Genomic DNA, 19,494 nt, shown 5'->3' with positions numbered 1-19,494 from the left:
TACCTTTGAGTAAGCAAATCCACCCCATGGTACTTATCCCAGCTATGCTCACATGTGTGAGTTGCTATCTCTATCCCTAAGAACAAAGGCTACATTATTTGTTTTAGGAGGCGATTGGAAACCACCTAAACATTCATCACAGGGAATTAGTTAAGTGCATTATAATCTGTCCAGATAGTGTTAAAATTAGGAAGAATAGTGAAACTACTTTCTTTTTATGTAGAACATACTTGTGATGATATTATTGAATGAAAAAGAACAAGATCTAAGATGATCCAAAGGAAAATGACACTGTCTCATGAGCAACAAGAAGGGGAGGGTGGCTCACTTTGGAATATACATTTTTGTGTCCCTTTTGAATCTATGCAAAAGGAAGATCCTCACTGCTTTTGCTGTTGCTCCTCTACAAAAATATTCAAAGCAATATGAATCTTTTAAATTGTATGATTATAATTACAGTAGTTTGTAGTGTTTTATAAACACTTATAGAGAAAAAGGCACTTTTTTTTGTTTGTATCACACATTTCAATGCTCAGGGGTTACTCCTGGCTCTTCCCTCAAGAATTACTCCTCCCCACACTCAGGAGACCATATGAGATGCCAGGGAATGAACCTAGGTCAGTCGTATGAAAAGCAAGTGCCTTAGCCTGCATACTATCTCTTTGGCCTCGTTTGGTTTTCTTTCTTTCTTTTTTTCTTTTTTCTTTGAATCACTATGAGATACACAGTTACAAAGTTGTTTATGATGGGTTTTCTGTCATACAATGTTCCAACACCCTTCCCTTTACCAAGGTACCTTTCCCACCACCCTTGTCCCCCACTTTCCCTCACCACCCCACTCATCCCAGCCTGACTCTATGGCAGATACCTCTTCTCTCTCCCTCCCTCCCTCCTTCACTCCTTCTCTCTCTCTCTCTCTCTCTCTCTCTCTCTCTCTCTGTCTCTCTCACACAAGCTGCTTCTCTCTCTTTTCTTTTGGGCAATGCATTTTTCAATATAGGTGCTGAAAGATTGTCATTTATAACCTTTATCTCCTTTCAGCACTCAGCTCTTGTCCAGAGTGATCATTTCCAACTGTCATTTTCATAGTTTTTTTTTCCCTTTTTTGACACATCTGTTTTAACAAAAGACCTGAACCCTACTGAAAGTTGTCCCTCAGCTACTAGGGAAATACCAGGGTGAGGTTCCAGGTCCTCAGTAGGAATGTGAGCAAGTCTACAGAGAGAAGTTCTGCTGGTCTCCCAAAGAGCCCTGGGCCCTCTATGAGCACTGGGCTTCATCTGTAGCTGTTCGTCACATCTTTGTTCTCCATTAGATTTTTTGCCAGCATCCATTTATAAATGTAGGTGACTTCTGCCCTACCAATAGTCTTTCAAAGAACTGTTTTATGGGGCTAGAGCAATAGCACAGTGGTTTAGGCATTTGCCTTGCACACGGCCAACCCAGGTTTGATTCCCAGCATCCCATATGGTCCCCTGAGCACCTCCAGGAGTAAGCCCTGTGCATCACCAAATGTGACGCCCCCTGCCCCCAAAAAAAAGAACTATTTGCTTTGACTTGGAAAAGAGGTGTGTTTAAGCGTGGAAACTCTTACATGTTTTAAAGATGCAATGACTGTGTCTAAGAGAGAAAAGCTTTACTGGACAACTTCACTTACTCTCACTCAAAATCCTCCAGAGTTAAGAGTGTGAACAGCCAGGGCCAGAGGGATAGTACAGTGAGTCGAGCATTTGCCTTGCATGTGGCTGATGCGGGTTCAGTCCCTGCCATCTCATATGGTCACCTGAGCTCACTCCGAGTAATTCCTGAGTGCGGAGGCAGGAATAACTCCTAAGTACCACAGGCCGTGGACCAAAAACTAAAACAAAATTTTTAAAAAGGGCATTCATGACCATGACTCACCAGCAGACAAAGAGACAGACAAATAGACGCAATAGTTTGTCAGCTCAATTCAAATTTCAACAGCTGCACAGATTACTTGGATTTTTTTTTCTTAAAACTGCGAGTTAAAGGGGCCGGAGTGATAGTACAGCAGGTAGGATGTTTACCTTACACGCGGCCAACCTGGGTTCAATCCCCAGCATCCCATATGGTCCCTCGAGTACCGCCAAGAGTAATTCCTGAGTGTAGAGCCAGGAGTAACCCCTGAGTATCGCTGGGTGTGACCCAAAAAGAAAGAAAAAAAAACCTGTGAGTTAAAGCAGGAGCAGCAGTGAGGCTGGGGTCAATTGCTTGTCTTCTGGTGTATTTTGTGTGCACGATTCACTTGCTTTTCTGCACCACTGGTGACCTTTCTCACGTATCTTACAGAAACAATGTTGGCTGGTCTCAGTTTACTTCCAGTTTTCATAGCCCCTATTCAGCTGTCATGTCTTTTGCTTGCAGTGTAACTTGCAGGCCCCCATATTCACCTGTTCTAAGTGCACAGTATAATATTCTTAATACATTTCTCATGGTTTTACAGCTCTCAAAACAATCCGATTTGAAAATACTTTATCACCCAAGAGTTTCCTCAGACCCAGTCAGTCCTGCCTCCAGTTCCAGATTCATAAAACTGCTGGTCTGTGCTCTCTCTCTTAACATTTGCCTTTTGGAGAAATGTCATAGAGGAGGCATCTTACAGTATGCAGTCTCTCATGCTCTGTTCTATTTGCCCAGCTTGAAGTTGTTTGAGGCTTATTTTGCGCTGCTGCAGGATCAGTGCTGTGATCTTCCTGATGAAGTGTAGCTCACTGGCTGGGTGGGCCATGTTTCATTTCTCCACTTGCCCACTCAGGGACATTAGGTAATTTCCAATTTGAGGGCTATGATGAGGACAGAGCAGAGGGGTGCTGCTATGAATACTCTCCGGTGTGTTGTGTTTTCTGCTGGATGATTTGGGAACCACCTCCTGAGGTAGTCCCTTGACACTTGACAAGAGTTAACAAAATATGGGCTGGGATGATAGTACAGAAGGTAGGGCATTTGCCTTGCATATGGCCAACCTGGGTTCAATCTCCAGCACCATGGTTGGTCCCCTGAGACCCTCCAGGAGTGATCCCTGAGCACAGAGCTAGGAGTAAACCCTAAGCACAGCCAGGTGTGGCCAAAATCTAAAAAATTGCCTTTGAGTTCAGAGCAATAGTATAGCAGGTAGAGCATTTGCCTTGTATGTGGCCAACCTGGATTAAGTCTATGGTCCCCCAAGCCCCCCTAGGAATGATCTCTAAGTGCAGAGCCAGGAGTAAGCCCTGACCACAGCCATATGTGGCTAAAAAACTAAAAAAAATTACCCTTGAGATCACAGCAATAGTATAACAGGTAGAGCATTTGCTTTGCATGTGGCCAAACTGGATTAATTCCCCCAACACCCCATATGGTCCTCCAAACTCCCCTAGGAACGATTCCTAAGTGCAGAGCCAGGAGTAAGCCCTGAGCACAATCCAATAACAAAACAAAAGGGAAAAACTGAGTTCACAAAATAAGAACAGATTTTCTCTACATTTTCCATTATTCGATCTTCTTAATATCCCCTCACTTGGCTATGCATGTGCCTTTTTTTGCCAGCAGCTTTCAAATGTCTGAGAAACATGAAATTTCTACCTACTGGTCACCTTGTCCACTTATCTTACAGAAGCAATATTTGCTGGTCTCAGTTTACTTCCAGTTTTCATAATCCCTATCCTATTTTTCCTTAGTATGCATAAGGTTACAGTGGAAGGAAAAATAAACTAATGCTAATCCACTTCTGATCAAGTCCATCTTTCTATTCCTCCTCCACATTTTCTTGAACATACTGGTAAAAAGATGCTCACTGTAAAATAAAAATCAATTAAGCCTAGAAGTTGGGCTGGAGTGATAGCACAGAGGGTAGCGCATTTGCCTTACAAGCAGCCAACATGGCCGGCCTGAGTTCGATTCCTCCGCCCCTCTCGCAGAGCCCGGCAAGCTACCAAGAGTCTCTCGCCCCCACGGCAAAGCCTGGCAAGCTACCCGTGACGTATTCGATATGCCAAACACAGTAACAGTTGTCAAAATGGAGACATTACTGGACCCACTCGAGCAAATCGATGAACAATGAGAGGACAGTGACAGTGACATAGAAGTTATTTTATAAATACAGACTTTGGGTTTTGCAAGAAGCAAAGTTCTAGAGCAAGATGCTGGCCATGATCATGCAACAATGTGAGCAGACCTCACAGCCCCGGACTGCACACCTTGCAGGGGAGGTGGGGGGATGAGGGGGGGTGCCGAGAACGAGAAGGAGAAAGCGAATTTTATGTTCGACATACCGTACCACAGTCAGCGCTCCTCTTTTTTGGGGGGGTGCACACCCAGAAATGTTCAGGGGTTACTCCTCGCACTACACTTAGAAATAATCATTCCTGGTAGTCCTTGAGGGACCATATCAGATGCCAGGGATCAAACTCAGGTCAGCTGCATGCCAAGTAAACACCTTACCGACTGTGCTATCATTTCAGTCCCAAAGCTCATTTCAAAAAGTCAAACTTACTGGGGACATTGGCATTGGAAAATGTGCACTGGTGGAGGGGGTAGGTGTTCAATCATTGTATGACTGGAACTCAAACATCAAAGCTTTGTAACTGGAGTTCACAGTGACTCAATATTAAAAAAAAAAAAGTTTTAGAAAAAAATAAGTAGAATAAAAAGTCAAACTTATAGGACTGAAAGATAGTACAGGAATGCCGGAGTTTGCCTTCCACGAGGATGACCCCAGTTCAAATCCCCAGCACCATATATGCTCCCAAGCATCACCAGGAGTCACTCCTGAGCACTGTCAGGGACAAGCCCTGAGCACTGCTGGGTGTGGTCCAACAGCCCCTAAACAAAGAGAACAAACAATTTCTACAGTTTTTTATTAAGATGGTGCTGAGTTTGAGCTCAGAATGGGCTCTTCTTTATACTTCTGTTCATAAACCACTACTATTTTTTCCTATCCATAGAAGTGTGCTCAAAGAGAGGGGAGGAGACCATAGAAATAGTACAGAGCTTAAAGCACTTGGCATGCATGCAGGGGACCCCAGTTCAAATCCCAGGCTCCATGTATGGTTCCTCGGGTACTACCAGGGGTCACCCCTGAGCACAGAACCAGGAAAAGCTCCTGAGCACTGTCTAATGTGGCCCACCCTTCCCCTCAAAATAAAAGAGAAAATAATTGACTCTAAGATGAGTTAGCATGGCTCCTTAAAGAGACCCTAGAAATATTTTGCAAAAGGAAGTTCTGAATTTGTAAGCAAAATGCACTGGGGCAGTTGGAAAGATCAAGTGTTTCTTTTCGTTCCCTGATCCCAAGTTGACTGAGGAACAGGGAAGGACTTCTGTTATTCCAGAATTTTTGCAGTGAGAAATAGAATTCCACCCCCCTCTCACCTATGCACACTGCACACTGTTTCTTTCCCTAGTATGACGCCGTCCGAATAAACCAACTCTATGAGCAAGCACGGTGGGCCATTGTCTTGGAAGAAATTGACTGCACAGAAGAAGAGATGCTGATCTTTGCGGCACTGCAGGTACATGGTCTTCATTGCCTCTACTCCACCAGGAAACAGAACCACCTATTTTGTTTCCTTCCTACTGCCTTGTGTTTAAAAGAACTAAGCAGGGGGCAGAGAGATGGTGTCCTAGGTGGGGTGCTCACCTTGCATGAAGCCAACCCAGGTTCAATCCCCAGCATCCCGGATGGACCTCCAAGCCCTGCCAGGATGAACCCTGAGTGCAGAGCCAGGAGCAAAACCTGAGAACTGCCAGTTGTAGCCCAAAACACCAAAACGAATATTTTTAAAAAATTGAAAGAACAAAATAAAAACTAAGCAGAGGAAAAACATTTCCATCGAAATGCATCTCAGGAGCTGGAGCTATAGCACAGCAGGTAAGGCATTTGCCTTGCACATGGCTGACCCTGGTTGGTTTCCCAGCATCCCATATGGTCCCCTGAGCACCGGCAGGAGTAATTCCTGAGTGCATGAGCCAGGAGTAACCCCTATAGCAACAATGGGTGTGACCCAAAAATTAAAAAAAAGCATCTCACATGGCCAGAACAATTATATAGAGGGTAGGGTGTTTGCCTTGCATGTGGTTGACCCGGGTTGAATCCCCAGCATCCCATATGGTCCCCTGAGCACCACCAGGAGTAATTCCTGAGTGAAGAGCCAGGAATAAGCCCTGAACACCACCAGGTGTGGGCCCAAAACAACAACAAATATTTATTTTGTAGTTGAATCTTATTGCAGTGATTATCACATATTCCCTGTCTTGCTTCTTTTCTCTTCCCATGGCAAGCTCAACCTGGGAATGAGCAGAACTGAGTTTGAGCTTAACTAACCCTGAGTCTCCAAACGTGTCCAACTAAAGTGCTTCCTCTCAGGCAGGATATCTTCTTCAGGGAGAAGGTTGATATTACAGGAAAATATTTTCACAGAAGAAATAGCTAAAACAGACTTTCTCCACCCACTTTGCAACCTTATCCTGCTAGTCTCCCCAGTCTCAGACAGTGGTCCCCCACTTACACAGTTTTCACCTGTGGTCCTGCCTTTGGAATTTCCTGAGAACCTACGGGTTGCAAAACACTGGGCTGATTCGTGTGTGTTTATGCTGTTTCTAAAACCTGTTTCATTGTAGTACCACATCAGCAAACTGTCCATGTCAGCAGAAACACAGGATTTCACCCAAGAGCCTGAGGTTGATGAAGTGGAAGCGGCGCTCTCTAACTTGGAAGTGGCCCTGGAAGGCGGCAAAGCAGACAGTGCTTTGGTAAGAACATATCCTCTCACTCGGGATTATTATTCAGTTCTCCAGACAGACAGACAAGAGCTTCTTTAAAAATTAATAATAAAGAGAATTTTTCAGGGCCAGAGAGATAGTACAGTGGGTAGGGCATTTACCTTACATGCAGCTGGCCTAGTTTCAATCCCTGGTATTGCATATGATCCTCCTAGCTTGTCAGGAGTGATTCCTGAGCACAGAATCAGGAGTAACTCCTGAGCATCACTGTTGTGACCAAAGATTTAGAGAAAGGGAGAAAGAGAGAGAGAGAAAGAGAAATTTTTACATAATTTGTAGAAAAGGAAAATACTCCCTTCATCTGACAAATTTAACCCTAGAAAGAGCTGGTTAGATCTGTAAAATGTTTCCATTATTACAAATGATCATTCTTGGACTGAAGAGATATTACAGTAGGAAAGACACTTGCCTTGCACATAGTTAACCAGGATTTTATCCCTGGCACCACATATAGTTCTGTGAGCCTATCGGGAGCAAGCCCTGAGTGCACAACCAGGAGGAAGCCCTGAGCAGAGTCAAGTATGATCCCCCCACCCCCCACCCCCAAAAAAATCATTCTTAGTGTGTTGCTTCTAGGATAAGTTGTATGGTGTGAAGGAAAGACTACTAAGGACTCAATTTTTCTAGTATAGAATGGGTCCCTTAAGAAAGAAGTACCAAGACTGAGAGATAGTACAGTGGTTAATGCACATGCCAGGTGCATCTGATCTGGGTTCAAATTCTGGCATCACATGGTCTCCTGAGCACTGCTGGGTGCATCCCTGAAGACACCCCAGCACTACTGGGGTAACCTGAGTATCCATAGTACTGCATCCTCAGGCCCAAACATTGAAACAGATTTAATAAGGTCAGACTGACTAATAATTACTGATAGGGACCTCAGGCCTCCTGAGCACTGCTTGGTGAAAGAAGGGATGAAGGAAGGAAGGAAGGAAGGAAGGAAGGAAGGAAGGAAGGGAGGGAGGGAGGGAGGGAGGGAGGGAGGGAGGGAATGGAGGGCAGGAGGGACCATAGATACAACCATAGATACACCTTGACCCTCTTACCTACTTTCTCCCCTAAACGAACACAATGAGAAAGTGATTCTCTTCTTATATACAAACATTTCCCTCCTCCCTTCCTCAAAATATAGTTGTGGGGGCACAGAGGGAGGGAGGGAGGGAGGGAGGGAGGGAGGGAGGGAGGGAGGGAGGGAGGAACTAAGTCAGATCAGAATTTAAAGCACTTACCTTGCCTGCAGTCAATTTCAGTTCAATTCCTATGAGTCCCCTGAGTATGCTGGCAGTGACCCTTGAGCACAAAGCCAGTAGTAGCCCCTGTGCACCACCAGATGTGGCCCCCAAAACAAAAAGGAACCAGTTCATTGCTTGATGTAGCCATGAAAACAAAGAAACTTTAAAGAATCAATGTTTTACAATGCCCCAGGTCGTACATCTTCAAACTGGGCACAGTTGGTTGAAGTGAGGCTCTTTTTCTGGGACATTGTGAAATATTCTTAGCCCTTTGATTTGAGAAATACATGAAAACTCTCACATAACACCTAAAGGAATATAACTATTACATTATCCTTTATTCCTTATCTATGAAATGTGACTGAACGTGGGCTTTATCACTTGAATGCCCCTCCTGTTTGACTCATTCTCTGGGTACCACCCTTTATTGAATTTTAAAAAGTACTGTATGAATAGTAGTAGATAAAAATGGGTCACTATGTTCTGAATAATTTAGTATGTATTCTCTTATGATTAAATTCCTTATAGAAGGAAAAGAATGTCATATAAAACCAGATACCCCATTCAAACTTAATCCCAAGACTCTGTGAAGGTCCAAAACCCTCTTACCTGGGCTGGAATGATAGCACAGTGGGTAGGGTGTTTGCCTTGTACGCAGCTGGCCTGGGTTCAATTCCCAGCATCCCATATAGTCCCCTGAGCACCACCAGGAGTAATTCCTGAGTGCAGAGCCAGGAGTAACGCCTGTGCATCGCTGAGTGTGACCCAAAAAGAAAAAAAAAACTCTCTTCCTCCCCTAAATTGACACAATGAGAGAGTGATTCTCTTCTTATTTCCCTCCTTCCTTCCTCAAAATATAGTTGTGGGGGTGTAGAGTTTTCGCCACACCCAGTGGTGTTTGGGGGCTCCTCTCAGCTCTGTACTCAGGGGCCACACCCACTGCCATCAAGAGACCATGCAGTACCGGGGATCAAAACTGGACCTGCAGGTTGGAAGCATGCACTCTAGCTCTTGGAGAGATCTCCCCAGCAGTCCCCATGAATATTTAGAGACTGTACTCAACAAACACCAACCAACACTGCAGAATTTACTTTAAACCAGATTCCTTTTGCGACTGTAATTAGAGAAAAGGGATCAGCAAAAGTTCCTCACTCTGCAGTAAATGTTGTGTTAAGTTTTGCTTGAGCATAAATGATCAGAGTTTCTTCACCAAAAGGTTGAACTTATGGAGCCAGAGTGATTGTACAGCAGGTTCGGCATCTGCCTTGTATGTGGCCGACCGAGACTCAATCCCCAGCATTTCATATTCTCATATGGTCCCCTGAGCACTACGAGGAGTAATTACTGAGTGCAGAGCCAGGAGTAACCCCTGAGGTTCACCAGGTGTCACCCCAAAATTTTTTTAAATTGTAACTCAGTAGACACAGGGAGTGCTTGATCAATTGTTTTCATCTCTTTTTCATTTGTGTAATATATAATGCATAGATACACCTGGACACATGATAACTCAATTCAAAAAATGCTTCAATTAGAGACTGAAGCAATACTACAATGGATAGGGTGTTTGCTTCGCAAATGATTGACTCTTGTTTGATTCTAGCAACCCATAATTAGTCCTCTGAAAACTGCCAGGAGTACTTCCTGTGCACAGAGCCTGAAGTAAGCCCTGAGCATTGCTGAGTGTGACCCAAAAACTAAAAAAAAAAGCATCACATCACAATCAATAAAGACAACTCTGCCAACTAGACATGTGGCTAGTGGTGACTGGGGAGCTTGGTTTTATATCTTTTGTTTGTTTGGTTTTGGTCCACACCCATCAGGGCTTACTCGTGATTCTGCATTCATAGACTGAACCAGGGTAGACTGAGTAAGGCAAGCACTTTACCTGCTGTGCTATCTCTCCCGCCCAGTTTTATCTCATTTTAATAAGCTCAGATGTAACCAACTGCCCCTCACAAATGACAACAGTTTGAACATTTTCTGTTTTTTTCTTTAGGAGGACATTACTGACATTCCTACACTTGCAGATAATCTCAGATTATTTAGGTAAGCCACCCTGAAAGAGGAAAGAATCTTTGCAGGTAAAAAGACTCAAGGAGTTTCCACTGCACATCCCTTAGACACATTCCTGGTTCCAAGGTGAAGTATGAGCTTTGAGATCTGACAATGAATCGAATCGTAGCTCCATGGCATATACTAACTGGGTGACCTTGGGTAATGTCCTTATATTTCTGAACCTCAGTTTCTTAATCTACAAAATGAATTGATACCACCTCTTGGGAAGGATTAAATTAATTAATACATGTAAAGCAGTTAGCAGGTGTCTGGCTCATAGTCTACGCTCAAGCACCTGGGCTAGAGAGATGATAGTACAGGGATTAAGGTAAGTGTCTCGCATGCAACTGACCCTGGTTTGATTACTGGTCACCACCATATGGTCATTTGAGCATCCCCAGGAGTGATCCTCGAGATGGGAGAAGGCCCTGAACATAGCCAGTGTGGCAGAAAAAGAAAAACAAAAAGAAATGGTTCATCCTCAGTGATGAATGAATATGCCAGGCTGAGCTTCTCTGAAAGTTCATCTAGGAAACTCAGGATTCTTGATGCCATGTGGCAGCTCTTTCACAGTTTAACTGTCACTTACCTCTTGTCCTTTGATCCTAGACTTGGAGGGTTTCTTCTTAGCTTATCTACCTTATCCTGTTCAAGTGTTGCTAGTACACTTAACTCAGGTCAATCTGAAACTACTGAAAGCCAAGGAAGATTGTTTCTCTGTTTAGTAGAAAGAAAGGACTGTCACAGTGCCAAGGGGTGTGAGAATGAAAGGAACAAGGCTCCTTTGAAGTTTTATGACTTGATTAAGGCACTTTATGGTTTGTTGACTTTTCCTAACAAACCAACTCTTGGCTGGGTGAGTTGACTTGAAAAGAAACACAGTTGCTTTTGATAGTACATGATACAGAGAAAAAGTCAGAAAGAATGAACAATGGTTTAGTTATTAAACCAGAAACAATCTCCCCAAGGTACTTATCATTGAGTATCTACTGGGGTTGGTTGGTTGGTTGGTTGGTTGGTTGGTTGGTTGGTTGTTTGGTTGGTTGGTTGATTTTCAGGTGGAATGGGAAGATATGGGCTGGAACAATAGAGGCATTAGTTTAATTTCTGTCACTTTTGTAATTGTAATAACATGCTGCAATAATCAGCGCTACAAAAAATGGAATAATCTAAAAATCTAAATCTACAAAATATCTTTTTTGGAAGGAGGCCACACCCCATAATGCTCAAGTCCTATTTGTGACTCTGTGCTCCTGGTTCCTCCCAACAGTGCTTGAGAGACCATGTGGTGCTGGGGCTCAAACCCAAGCCTCCCACATGCGAACTATGTAGTCGGTCTGTTGCATTCTCTCTCTAGCCCACTGGAAATATCCTTTATAGGGACTGGGGAAATAGTCTGGGAGTCAGGACTGTATGTCTTGTATGCCCTGGCCCCAGAACCTCTGACTCTTATTCTATAAATAAGACCTAAATGGGGACTGAGAGATTTCAGATTGTAGGAAACAAAGAGGGGAACTAGTTAGAAATGAAGTTTCCGCTGCACAGAGGATGGGAGCTATGGATAGAGATTTGCAAAGCTGGAGCGAGCCAGAGCAATAGTACAGTGGGTAGGATGTTTGCCTTGCACACAGCCAACACGGGTTCGATCCCCAGCACCCTAAATGGCCCCCTGAGCACCACCAGAAATAATTCCTGAGTGGAGAGCAGGAGTAATCCCTGAGCACTGCCATATGTTGCCAAAAAATGACACAGAGAGAGAGAAGGGGGGGGAGAGAGAGAGAGAGAGAGAGAGAGAGAGGAGAGAGAGAGAGAGAGAGATTCTCAAGGGTTAGGCAATCTATGGTTACAGTAGCAGAAGTTGAACCCAATCCTCACAGGGGGAAGGTATGCTCTCCACCACTGAGCCACATCTTGGGGTCTAGAATTCTAATCCTCATACAAGGAGAGGAAATAAAGATTTAGAGTCTACATAAGGCAGGGAGCTAGGAGAGAAGCTCTCACCAAAGGCAGAAGTTTCCTGTTCATAAATATCCTGGTTCATAAGTAACTATGAACGTATTCTAGTTCCTATTCATAATTAACTAGACATAAAAAAAAATAAAGTCTAGTTACAGTGCTTGCCAGGGTCACACCCACCTGACTTTAGTGCAGTTGGATACTGCACCTGGCTAGAAACACAGGCAGAAGAGCTGCCAAGATCCCACCTGGCTTATGTGGGATTCAGGGATTTGAACTCATAACCCTACACTTGCAAGGCCAATGCTATAAACCACTACATGATTCTGCCAGGCCAGTGGTTTTTGGTTTGACTTTTTATTGTTGCCTTTTATATGATGCCAGGTATCAAACTCGGGGCCTCATACATTCAAGATTTGAATTGTATCCCCAGCCTCTAGTTTTGTCTTAAACAAGCATTCCAGACTTGAGACCACGCTATGGTGTCGAGCACTCATGATTAGAAGCCTCCAGTTGCTTTCAAGTGAACAAATGCACTTACTTTTTTAGAGGATACCTCGGGCCCCAAAGCAATGCTCAGAGGCCCCAGGGCCACTTCCAGTAATACTTGTCAGCTGGGTAGGATGGTTCGATGCTAGGATCCAGAGATTCAGCATTCCTTAGGTTCAGCCGGGACACAAGAGCCACACACAGCTAAACAGGGCTTGGGATTAAACTCTGGTTCCTGCATTTGTGCCCCTGAGTCCTGTCTCCCCAGCTCCAATACCCTTAATCTTAAAGAGAACTTGTTTCGTTTGGGGGCTACAGGCAGTGGTGTGTGGGAGCTACTCCCAGTGTGCTCAAGAGTCCCTCATGATGGCCCTGAGGGAAACTGGGGTGCTGAGGATTGACCCCCAGCTCCCACATGCAAATCATACCTTCACTTTGGGCAATCTCTCTGACTCCAGAGAGAGTTTTATTTTTAATTGATTGAAGTTCTGTGACTTATAATACTGTTAATGATGGTTTTGGTGCAACCATCACCAGTGTACCTCCCTTCCTCCCAAGGTCCCCAAGTTCCCTCCTTTTAAATCCCCCCACCCCTAGCCACCAGGCTCAGTAGTGTGGATCATTTCGCCCACCATGTTGTATTTGGCCCTTTGTTGCTATCCTGATAGTATCTTTAAGTCACACATATGAGAGACATCATTCTGTATCTGTTCCTTTCCCTTTGGCTGGCTTCACTCAGCATGATATCCTCAAGTTCCATCCATGCTGTGGCAAGTCGCATGATTTTGTTATTTCCAATGAGAGGTTTTTGAAAACTCTGGAAATGTTTCCATCACAAGTGTCACCAATAATGACACTGGCTGATTAGGACACACACAGTATTATCTGTGCACCTGTAACACTTGGAAACAGAGTTATTCTGTGTATCGTGCACTGTGAGAATCAGTGTGTTTTCAACCTGATGCTGCAAATTCATGCTAATTAAGCCATAACCAAGTGTGAGCCATCAGTGGCAGGTGCTTGCATCAATGTGTTAGTCTAGTGTGTCTCCAACTCTTGGAAGCCACCTAAGGAAGCTTACTTAAGTTCCAGGCGTCTACATCTTCCTCTGCACCTGATGGTCCCACTCAGAGCTGAAGCCCTGCTTGGGGATCTCCAAGAAGCTTCCTCCATGCAAAAGAGCCCCTTTATCTTGCTGTTTCTAGGGGGCGGAGTTGGTGCTAGCCATTCTAACTGATGTGTGAGACAAGTGGTTTCAAATTGCATTTCCCTGGTGGTTGGTGATGCTCAGGCATCTTCTTCATGTACTTCTTAGCCATCTCTATGGACACCATACCCCACCTCACCCACATTTTCTGTGGAATAATGTCTCTTCAAATATCAGTGGTTTCTCATAAAGATCAAGAAGTACTGACAGCCTAAAGATTTCTCACTTTTATCTGTTTTACGTCTGATAACATTAAGATTGTCTATATAGACCGGTATTATTTTCTTAGGGGAGTGGTGTTTGGGGATACACCTGACTGTGTTCAGGACTTGCTCCTGGCTCTGTGCCCAGGGATTGTTCCTGGTAGTGCTCAACTGGTAGTGCCAGGGATCAAATGAGGATCAGTGGCAAATGTCTCAACCCCTGTCCTATCTCTATAGCCCCTAGATGACTTTTATGCAAAGAGTAAAGTAAAGTAAAGGCCCTCCTGTTGATCATCGATTTGCTCGAGCGGGCCCAGTAACGTCACCATTGGAGACTTTGTTGTTACTGTTTTGGCATATCGAATACATCACGGGGAGCTTGCCAGACCCTGCTGTGCAGGCGAGATACTCTTAGTAGCTTGCCAGGCTCTCCGAGAGCGGCGGAGGAATCGAACTCGGGTCGGCCATGTTGGCTGCATGCAAGGCAAACACCCTACCGCTGTGCTATCGCTCCAGCCCTTATACAAAGAAATAGACTGAAATGACTAATATCACCAGATCCATAATATCTCTCACATATACAACCAAAATAATGTATTGACTATTTGTGCTGTGTGGAGTGTTTTCTTCTTTCTAGCCTCACAAAAGCCGTCAGTTGGAAAACTCACCACTCAGCATCACACAGAGGTAGCTCATGCCAGGCTGCTGAGACTGTGGTGTCCTTCTGGGGCCATGTGTGTAGGCAGAAGCATGACCAAAGTGTGGTCTGGGTGGTCTCACTCCTGAGTGTCTGCATTGAACTTCTCTGTTACTTATCAGAACCCTATTTGTAGTTTTTAGAAACAGGCTTGCTATTGGAAAATCATTGTTAAAAACAAAGCAGGTGGGGCTGGGGGGAGGGAAACTGAGGGCAAGGGTGGAGGCAAGTTGAGGGAAGTTGACACCTGTGGTGGGACTGGTGCTAGAATATAGAATCTCTAAAACTCAACCATGAATCAATCACTTTGTAAATTAGCGTGTTAACAGTAAATAAATTCGACGTTGATAGAGAGAGCCTCTAGAAAAGAGGATTTCAACTACCAGTCCTCAGACCCATGCCTGAAAGTTTGAACACTTTTGGTCACTGCCTTGGTTATAACTGCCTTGTCTTGGGAAGGTCTGAATCTAGGTGTCAGTCGGCAGATGTAGAACACTAGGGAACGTTGCTCTAGGACCTCATAACCCACTATGATGTTTTCTACAGTTTGGGATGGTTGTTTAAACCCTATTTTTCATTTGCAGGCCCAAGAAGCTAATATTAAAAACATTCAAACAATATTGGTTCGTCTTTAAAGACACATCCATTGCCTACTTTAAAAATAAGGAGCTTGAACAAGGAGAACCCATAGAGAAACTAAATCTTAGAGGTAAGGCAGTCCTACAACTTTCCACGGCTTCCCTTGGCCAAGCATGCAGATCAAAACCAAGACTCCTATTCGAAGCAATGTTTGCTTCAAAGGAAACTATAAATTACTGATGTCAAAACAGAACCTTCCTATAATCCCTTCTCCCCAGTTACTTTATGTCTTTGAAGGGGTCTTCATTTGTATCATTATAATACACAGGTCTGGTGAGATGCTGAAAAATCTTCTGAATTTCAGAACAGCTAGGGATTGTTGTCATCGTTGTGATTGTGGTTGTGGTCTTTGGACCTCACTGGCAATGCTAGGGCCCTGCTCCTAGTGCTATGCCCAGTAGTGACCCCTGGCCATGCTTGGGGGACCATATGTGGTGCCAGACATTCAAACTGGAGTTTGAAGAGGTGCAAAGCTAGTACTGTCTCTCAATCCCCAGAATATTTATGCTTAACTCAGTGTTTCTTTATCACATGCTTTAATTTATGATAATGACTGCTGGTAACTCAGTTAAAGGAAACATTGACCAGTATATTCCGTTCCCTTATCTTTGCGGCAATCAGAGGATTCCCTCTACTTTGATTTGTTTTCAAGTTAATATTCATAATCAGTATGGATTAGAGTAGTCAAATAAACCTGAAAATTCAATTCAATTGATAAATTTAAGGAAATTGCCAAAGCAATTGTTCATCCTTTTCATGTTCATTGTTCATGTGGTATTGCCTAGTAATCTTTTAATTAGTGTTTTCGACTCACTCCTTTATTTTTTTAAATTTTTTAAAAACTTTTTTAATTTTTTTATTAGTGAAACACCATGAGGTAGTTATAAACTTACAAATTTTTGTGCTTGGGTTTCAGTTATACAATGATCAAGTACCCATCCCTCCACCGGTGCCCATCCTCCACCACCACGGGTCCCAGCATCCCTCCCACTCCCCCCACCCCACCCCCCCGTCCCACTCTGCCTCTGTGGCAGGGCATTCCCCCTTGTTCTCTCTCTCTTCTTTTGGGTACTGTGGTTTGCAAGAAAGGCATTGCTCACTCCTTTATTTTTAAGAAGAAAACCAAATCAGGGGGACTTAAGTTCAAAGTCTTCATTGGCACACCTGACATATAGGTTACAGTTCTCAAAACTCAGTTTTGTTCTCTTTTAGGCTGTGAAGTTGTGCCAGATGTGAATGTATCAGGGAGAAAATTTGGGATCAAATTATTAATCCCTGTTGCTGATGGCATGAATGAAGTTTGTCTCAGATGTGACCATGTAAGTAAGACCACAAAAAAATGTTGTCTCACCTTTTATTTATCTTGATGATCAAAAAGTAAAATTAAATCCCAAAAACAAATAAGGTGCTTTCCCAAATTAGAGCACTAGTGTGTCAGTCAATTATTGCTCTGCAACACAAAGCACAAAATCATAATAGCAAACACATGTTGTTTCTGCAGGAAATTTATGTTGCTCAGCAGGGACTGTTGACGGTTAAGTGATCTGAAGGAAGACCTGTTTTAAGCCATAGGTTAACCCAGCTTGCATACTTGCTGCAGGTTAAGCTCATTGTATTTAGTCTAGGTCCTCTCTAAATACCTTCTTGGGAAGGTTCGTCTACTGATGGCAGAAGTGAGGGAAGGCAACTGAAGCATGTACGACCCCCTCACACTTTGGCTTGCAATTGCCTCCCCAGCATTTCCACACACATTCTACTGACCAAAGCAAGTCCAGTGCTTGGGCCCAGAAACAAAAGGGAAGAAAGCATGCTCTGCTCGGAAGGACTGTAAAATTAAATGGCAATGGTCTGGGTATGCAGAGAAGGCTGGGGTCAGTTATTCAATGAGGCACACCTGCTCTGGCTATGAATTCCACTCTCCCCACTGCAGGCCTCCAGCGTCTGTCTTCTCCCTTCACTCCCAATGATAAAAGATGGCCACAGGTCTCAGAGAGATAGTTTGATGGGGAAGATGCTTGCCTTGCTTGTGGCTGACCCAGGTTCCATTTCCGACACCACATATGGACCCCCAAACCCACCAAGGGTAATTCCTAAATACAGAGCCAGGAGTATGCCCTGAGCACCAAACAAACAAATACAAAAATAGACATAAAGAATAGTAGGAGTCACCCTGTCTGGGTCAGATTCCACCAATTTACAAGATATGCTGTGGGGCTGGAGTGATTGCACAGCAGGTAGAGCATTTGCCTTGCAAGCGGCCGACCCGAATTCAATTCCCAGCATCCCATATGGTCCCCCGAGCAGTGCCAGGAGTAATTCCTGAGTGCATGAGCCAGGAGTAACCCCTGTGCATTGCTGAGTGTGTCCCAAAAAGGAAAAAAAAAATTAAAAGATATGCCATGAAAGTCAGCTGATCTGCTAAGGATGGGACTGGGAGAAATAATACAAAATGTTCCACTCATTTTCTGCTGTCATAGAGATTAGATGTGGCATGAGAATGAAAATGCATATCAGGAATGACGTCTAGGAGTTTAGGGCACACTGTCTGTGTCCAGGACACTGCTTTGTACCCTTGGTTGATCTTTAAGTGCAAAGTTCTTAGTGCACAATTTGCCAACGCATGTATTTCTATTGTCTAGCTCCTTAGCATCTGGAAATTCACAAAAGACTCAGAATTTTTGGTTGGGTATTAAATTAGGAAGTTAGCACCTGCCCAGAATATGTGCCAGTTCACATCTACCTTTGCTGGGAGTGCAAGAGGTTTGTTTCATACAGATCAAAGCGCTAGTCCTTCTCTGTCCCCAGCAGAGTGTGGCTGTGCCTTTCAACTGGCTTCTCCGCCGTCTGCTATTTGTTGCAGGAGGATCAGTATGCCCAGTGGATGGCTGCCTGCATCTTGGCCTCAAAGGGCAAGACCATGGCAGACAGCTCCTACCAGCCAGAGGTCCTCAACATCCTCTCCTTTCTAAAGATGAAAAACCGGAACTCCACATCTCAGGTGACATCCAGTCTCGAAAACCTGGACATTAACCCAGAATGCTTTGTGTCGCCCCGGTGTGCCAAGAAACACAAGTCTAAACAGGTACTGCTAATCGTGCTGGGGATGATTATTGAATTTGGTGAACTCTGTGCTCTCTGAAATATGATGAAGAATTAAAATGGTTATGAAATCATGAAAAACTATCACTAAAAATCAGCTTATTAAAATAGGCAAAGGGATATACATGATAACCTTTTAGTATCTGTACCGCAAACCATAATGCCCAAAAGGAAAGAAAGTGAGAGAGGGAGGGAGAGAAAGAGAGAGAGAGAGAGAGAGAGAAGAAAAGTGCCTGCTATAGAGGCAGACTGCAGATGGGGGTGGGAGGAGGGAAACTGGGGGTATTAGTGGTGGGAAATGTACTTGGGTAAAGGGTAAAGGGATGGGTGTTGGAGAGTGTTGGAACATGGTATGATTATGATTGAAACCAAATCATGGACAACTTTGTAACTGTGTGTCTCACAGTGGTTTAATTTAAAAAAAAATTAACAACTGGGGGGATAAAGGTAAAGGTAAAGGCCCTCCCGTTGATCGTCGATTTGCTCGAGCGGGCCCAGTAACGTCTCCATTGGAGACTTTGTTGTTACTGTGTCTGGCATATCGAATACTCTCGGTAGCTTGCCGGGCTCTCCGAGAGGGGCGGAGGAATCGAACTCGGGTCGGCCATGTTGGCCACGTGTAAGGCAAACGCCCTACCCGCTGTGCTGATACTAAACTATTAAGTGGTTACAAAATCATGAAAAATCAGCTGAAGGGGGATTGGATTATTATCAGATGACATTATTGTTGATTTGGTTAAGGGTGAGCAAACCGCCTCCTGAACCTGGCAACATATGGAATTTTACTTTTAATTGAAATGATCCCCCCCAAAAGAAAACATTTAGTTCCTACATATTAACAACTTTAAATTGTGTGCCATAAGAGCAGGTTAAAAGTCACATAAATGAACTGATTCAATCAGAGCCATTATGCACAAACACTCCATGGACCTCTAAAATTCTAGAGGCTCTAGAATTCAGAGCTAAAGGAATAAAATCCTAAAATTCTACAGTTCTAGAATTTAGAACTCTTCATCCACATGAAACTTAGAAGCCTTGATGTTGGCTGCTCTTGGTCCTGATTCACCTCACTTGCATAGAAAGAGGATATTTTCATGTTAGTGGGGAAAATCATCTTTCATAAAAAAAAAAAAGAAT

The 19,494-nt window shown here is 43.9% G+C and overlaps 1 protein-coding gene across 1 annotated transcript in view; it reads left to right on the top strand.

Annotated features, from left to right (window-relative positions):
• The window catches only part of FERMT1 (FERM domain containing kindlin 1), a 34,611-nt gene that overhangs the window by 11,836 nt on the left and 3,281 nt on the right, over positions 1-19,494 (top strand). Inside the window, exons 6-11 of the mRNA XM_056121912.1 lie at positions 5,403-5,510; positions 6,619-6,750; positions 10,009-10,058; positions 15,204-15,328; positions 16,471-16,577; positions 18,119-18,340. Coding sequence (XP_055977887.1) covers positions 5,403-5,510; positions 6,619-6,750; positions 10,009-10,058; positions 15,204-15,328; positions 16,471-16,577; positions 18,119-18,340 — 744 coding nt within the window. The remainder of the gene's footprint in view (positions 1-5,402; positions 5,511-6,618; positions 6,751-10,008; positions 10,059-15,203; positions 15,329-16,470; positions 16,578-18,118; positions 18,341-19,494) is intronic.

The sequence above is a fragment of the Sorex fumeus genome, unplaced genomic scaffold (genome assembly GCF_029834395.1).
Source record: "Sorex fumeus unplaced genomic scaffold, SorFum_2.1 ptg000044l, whole genome shotgun sequence".
In the NCBI taxonomy this organism is placed as follows: Eukaryota; Metazoa; Chordata; class Mammalia; order Eulipotyphla; family Soricidae; genus Sorex; species Sorex fumeus.
This window is presented reverse-complemented; position numbering and strand designations above follow the sequence as displayed.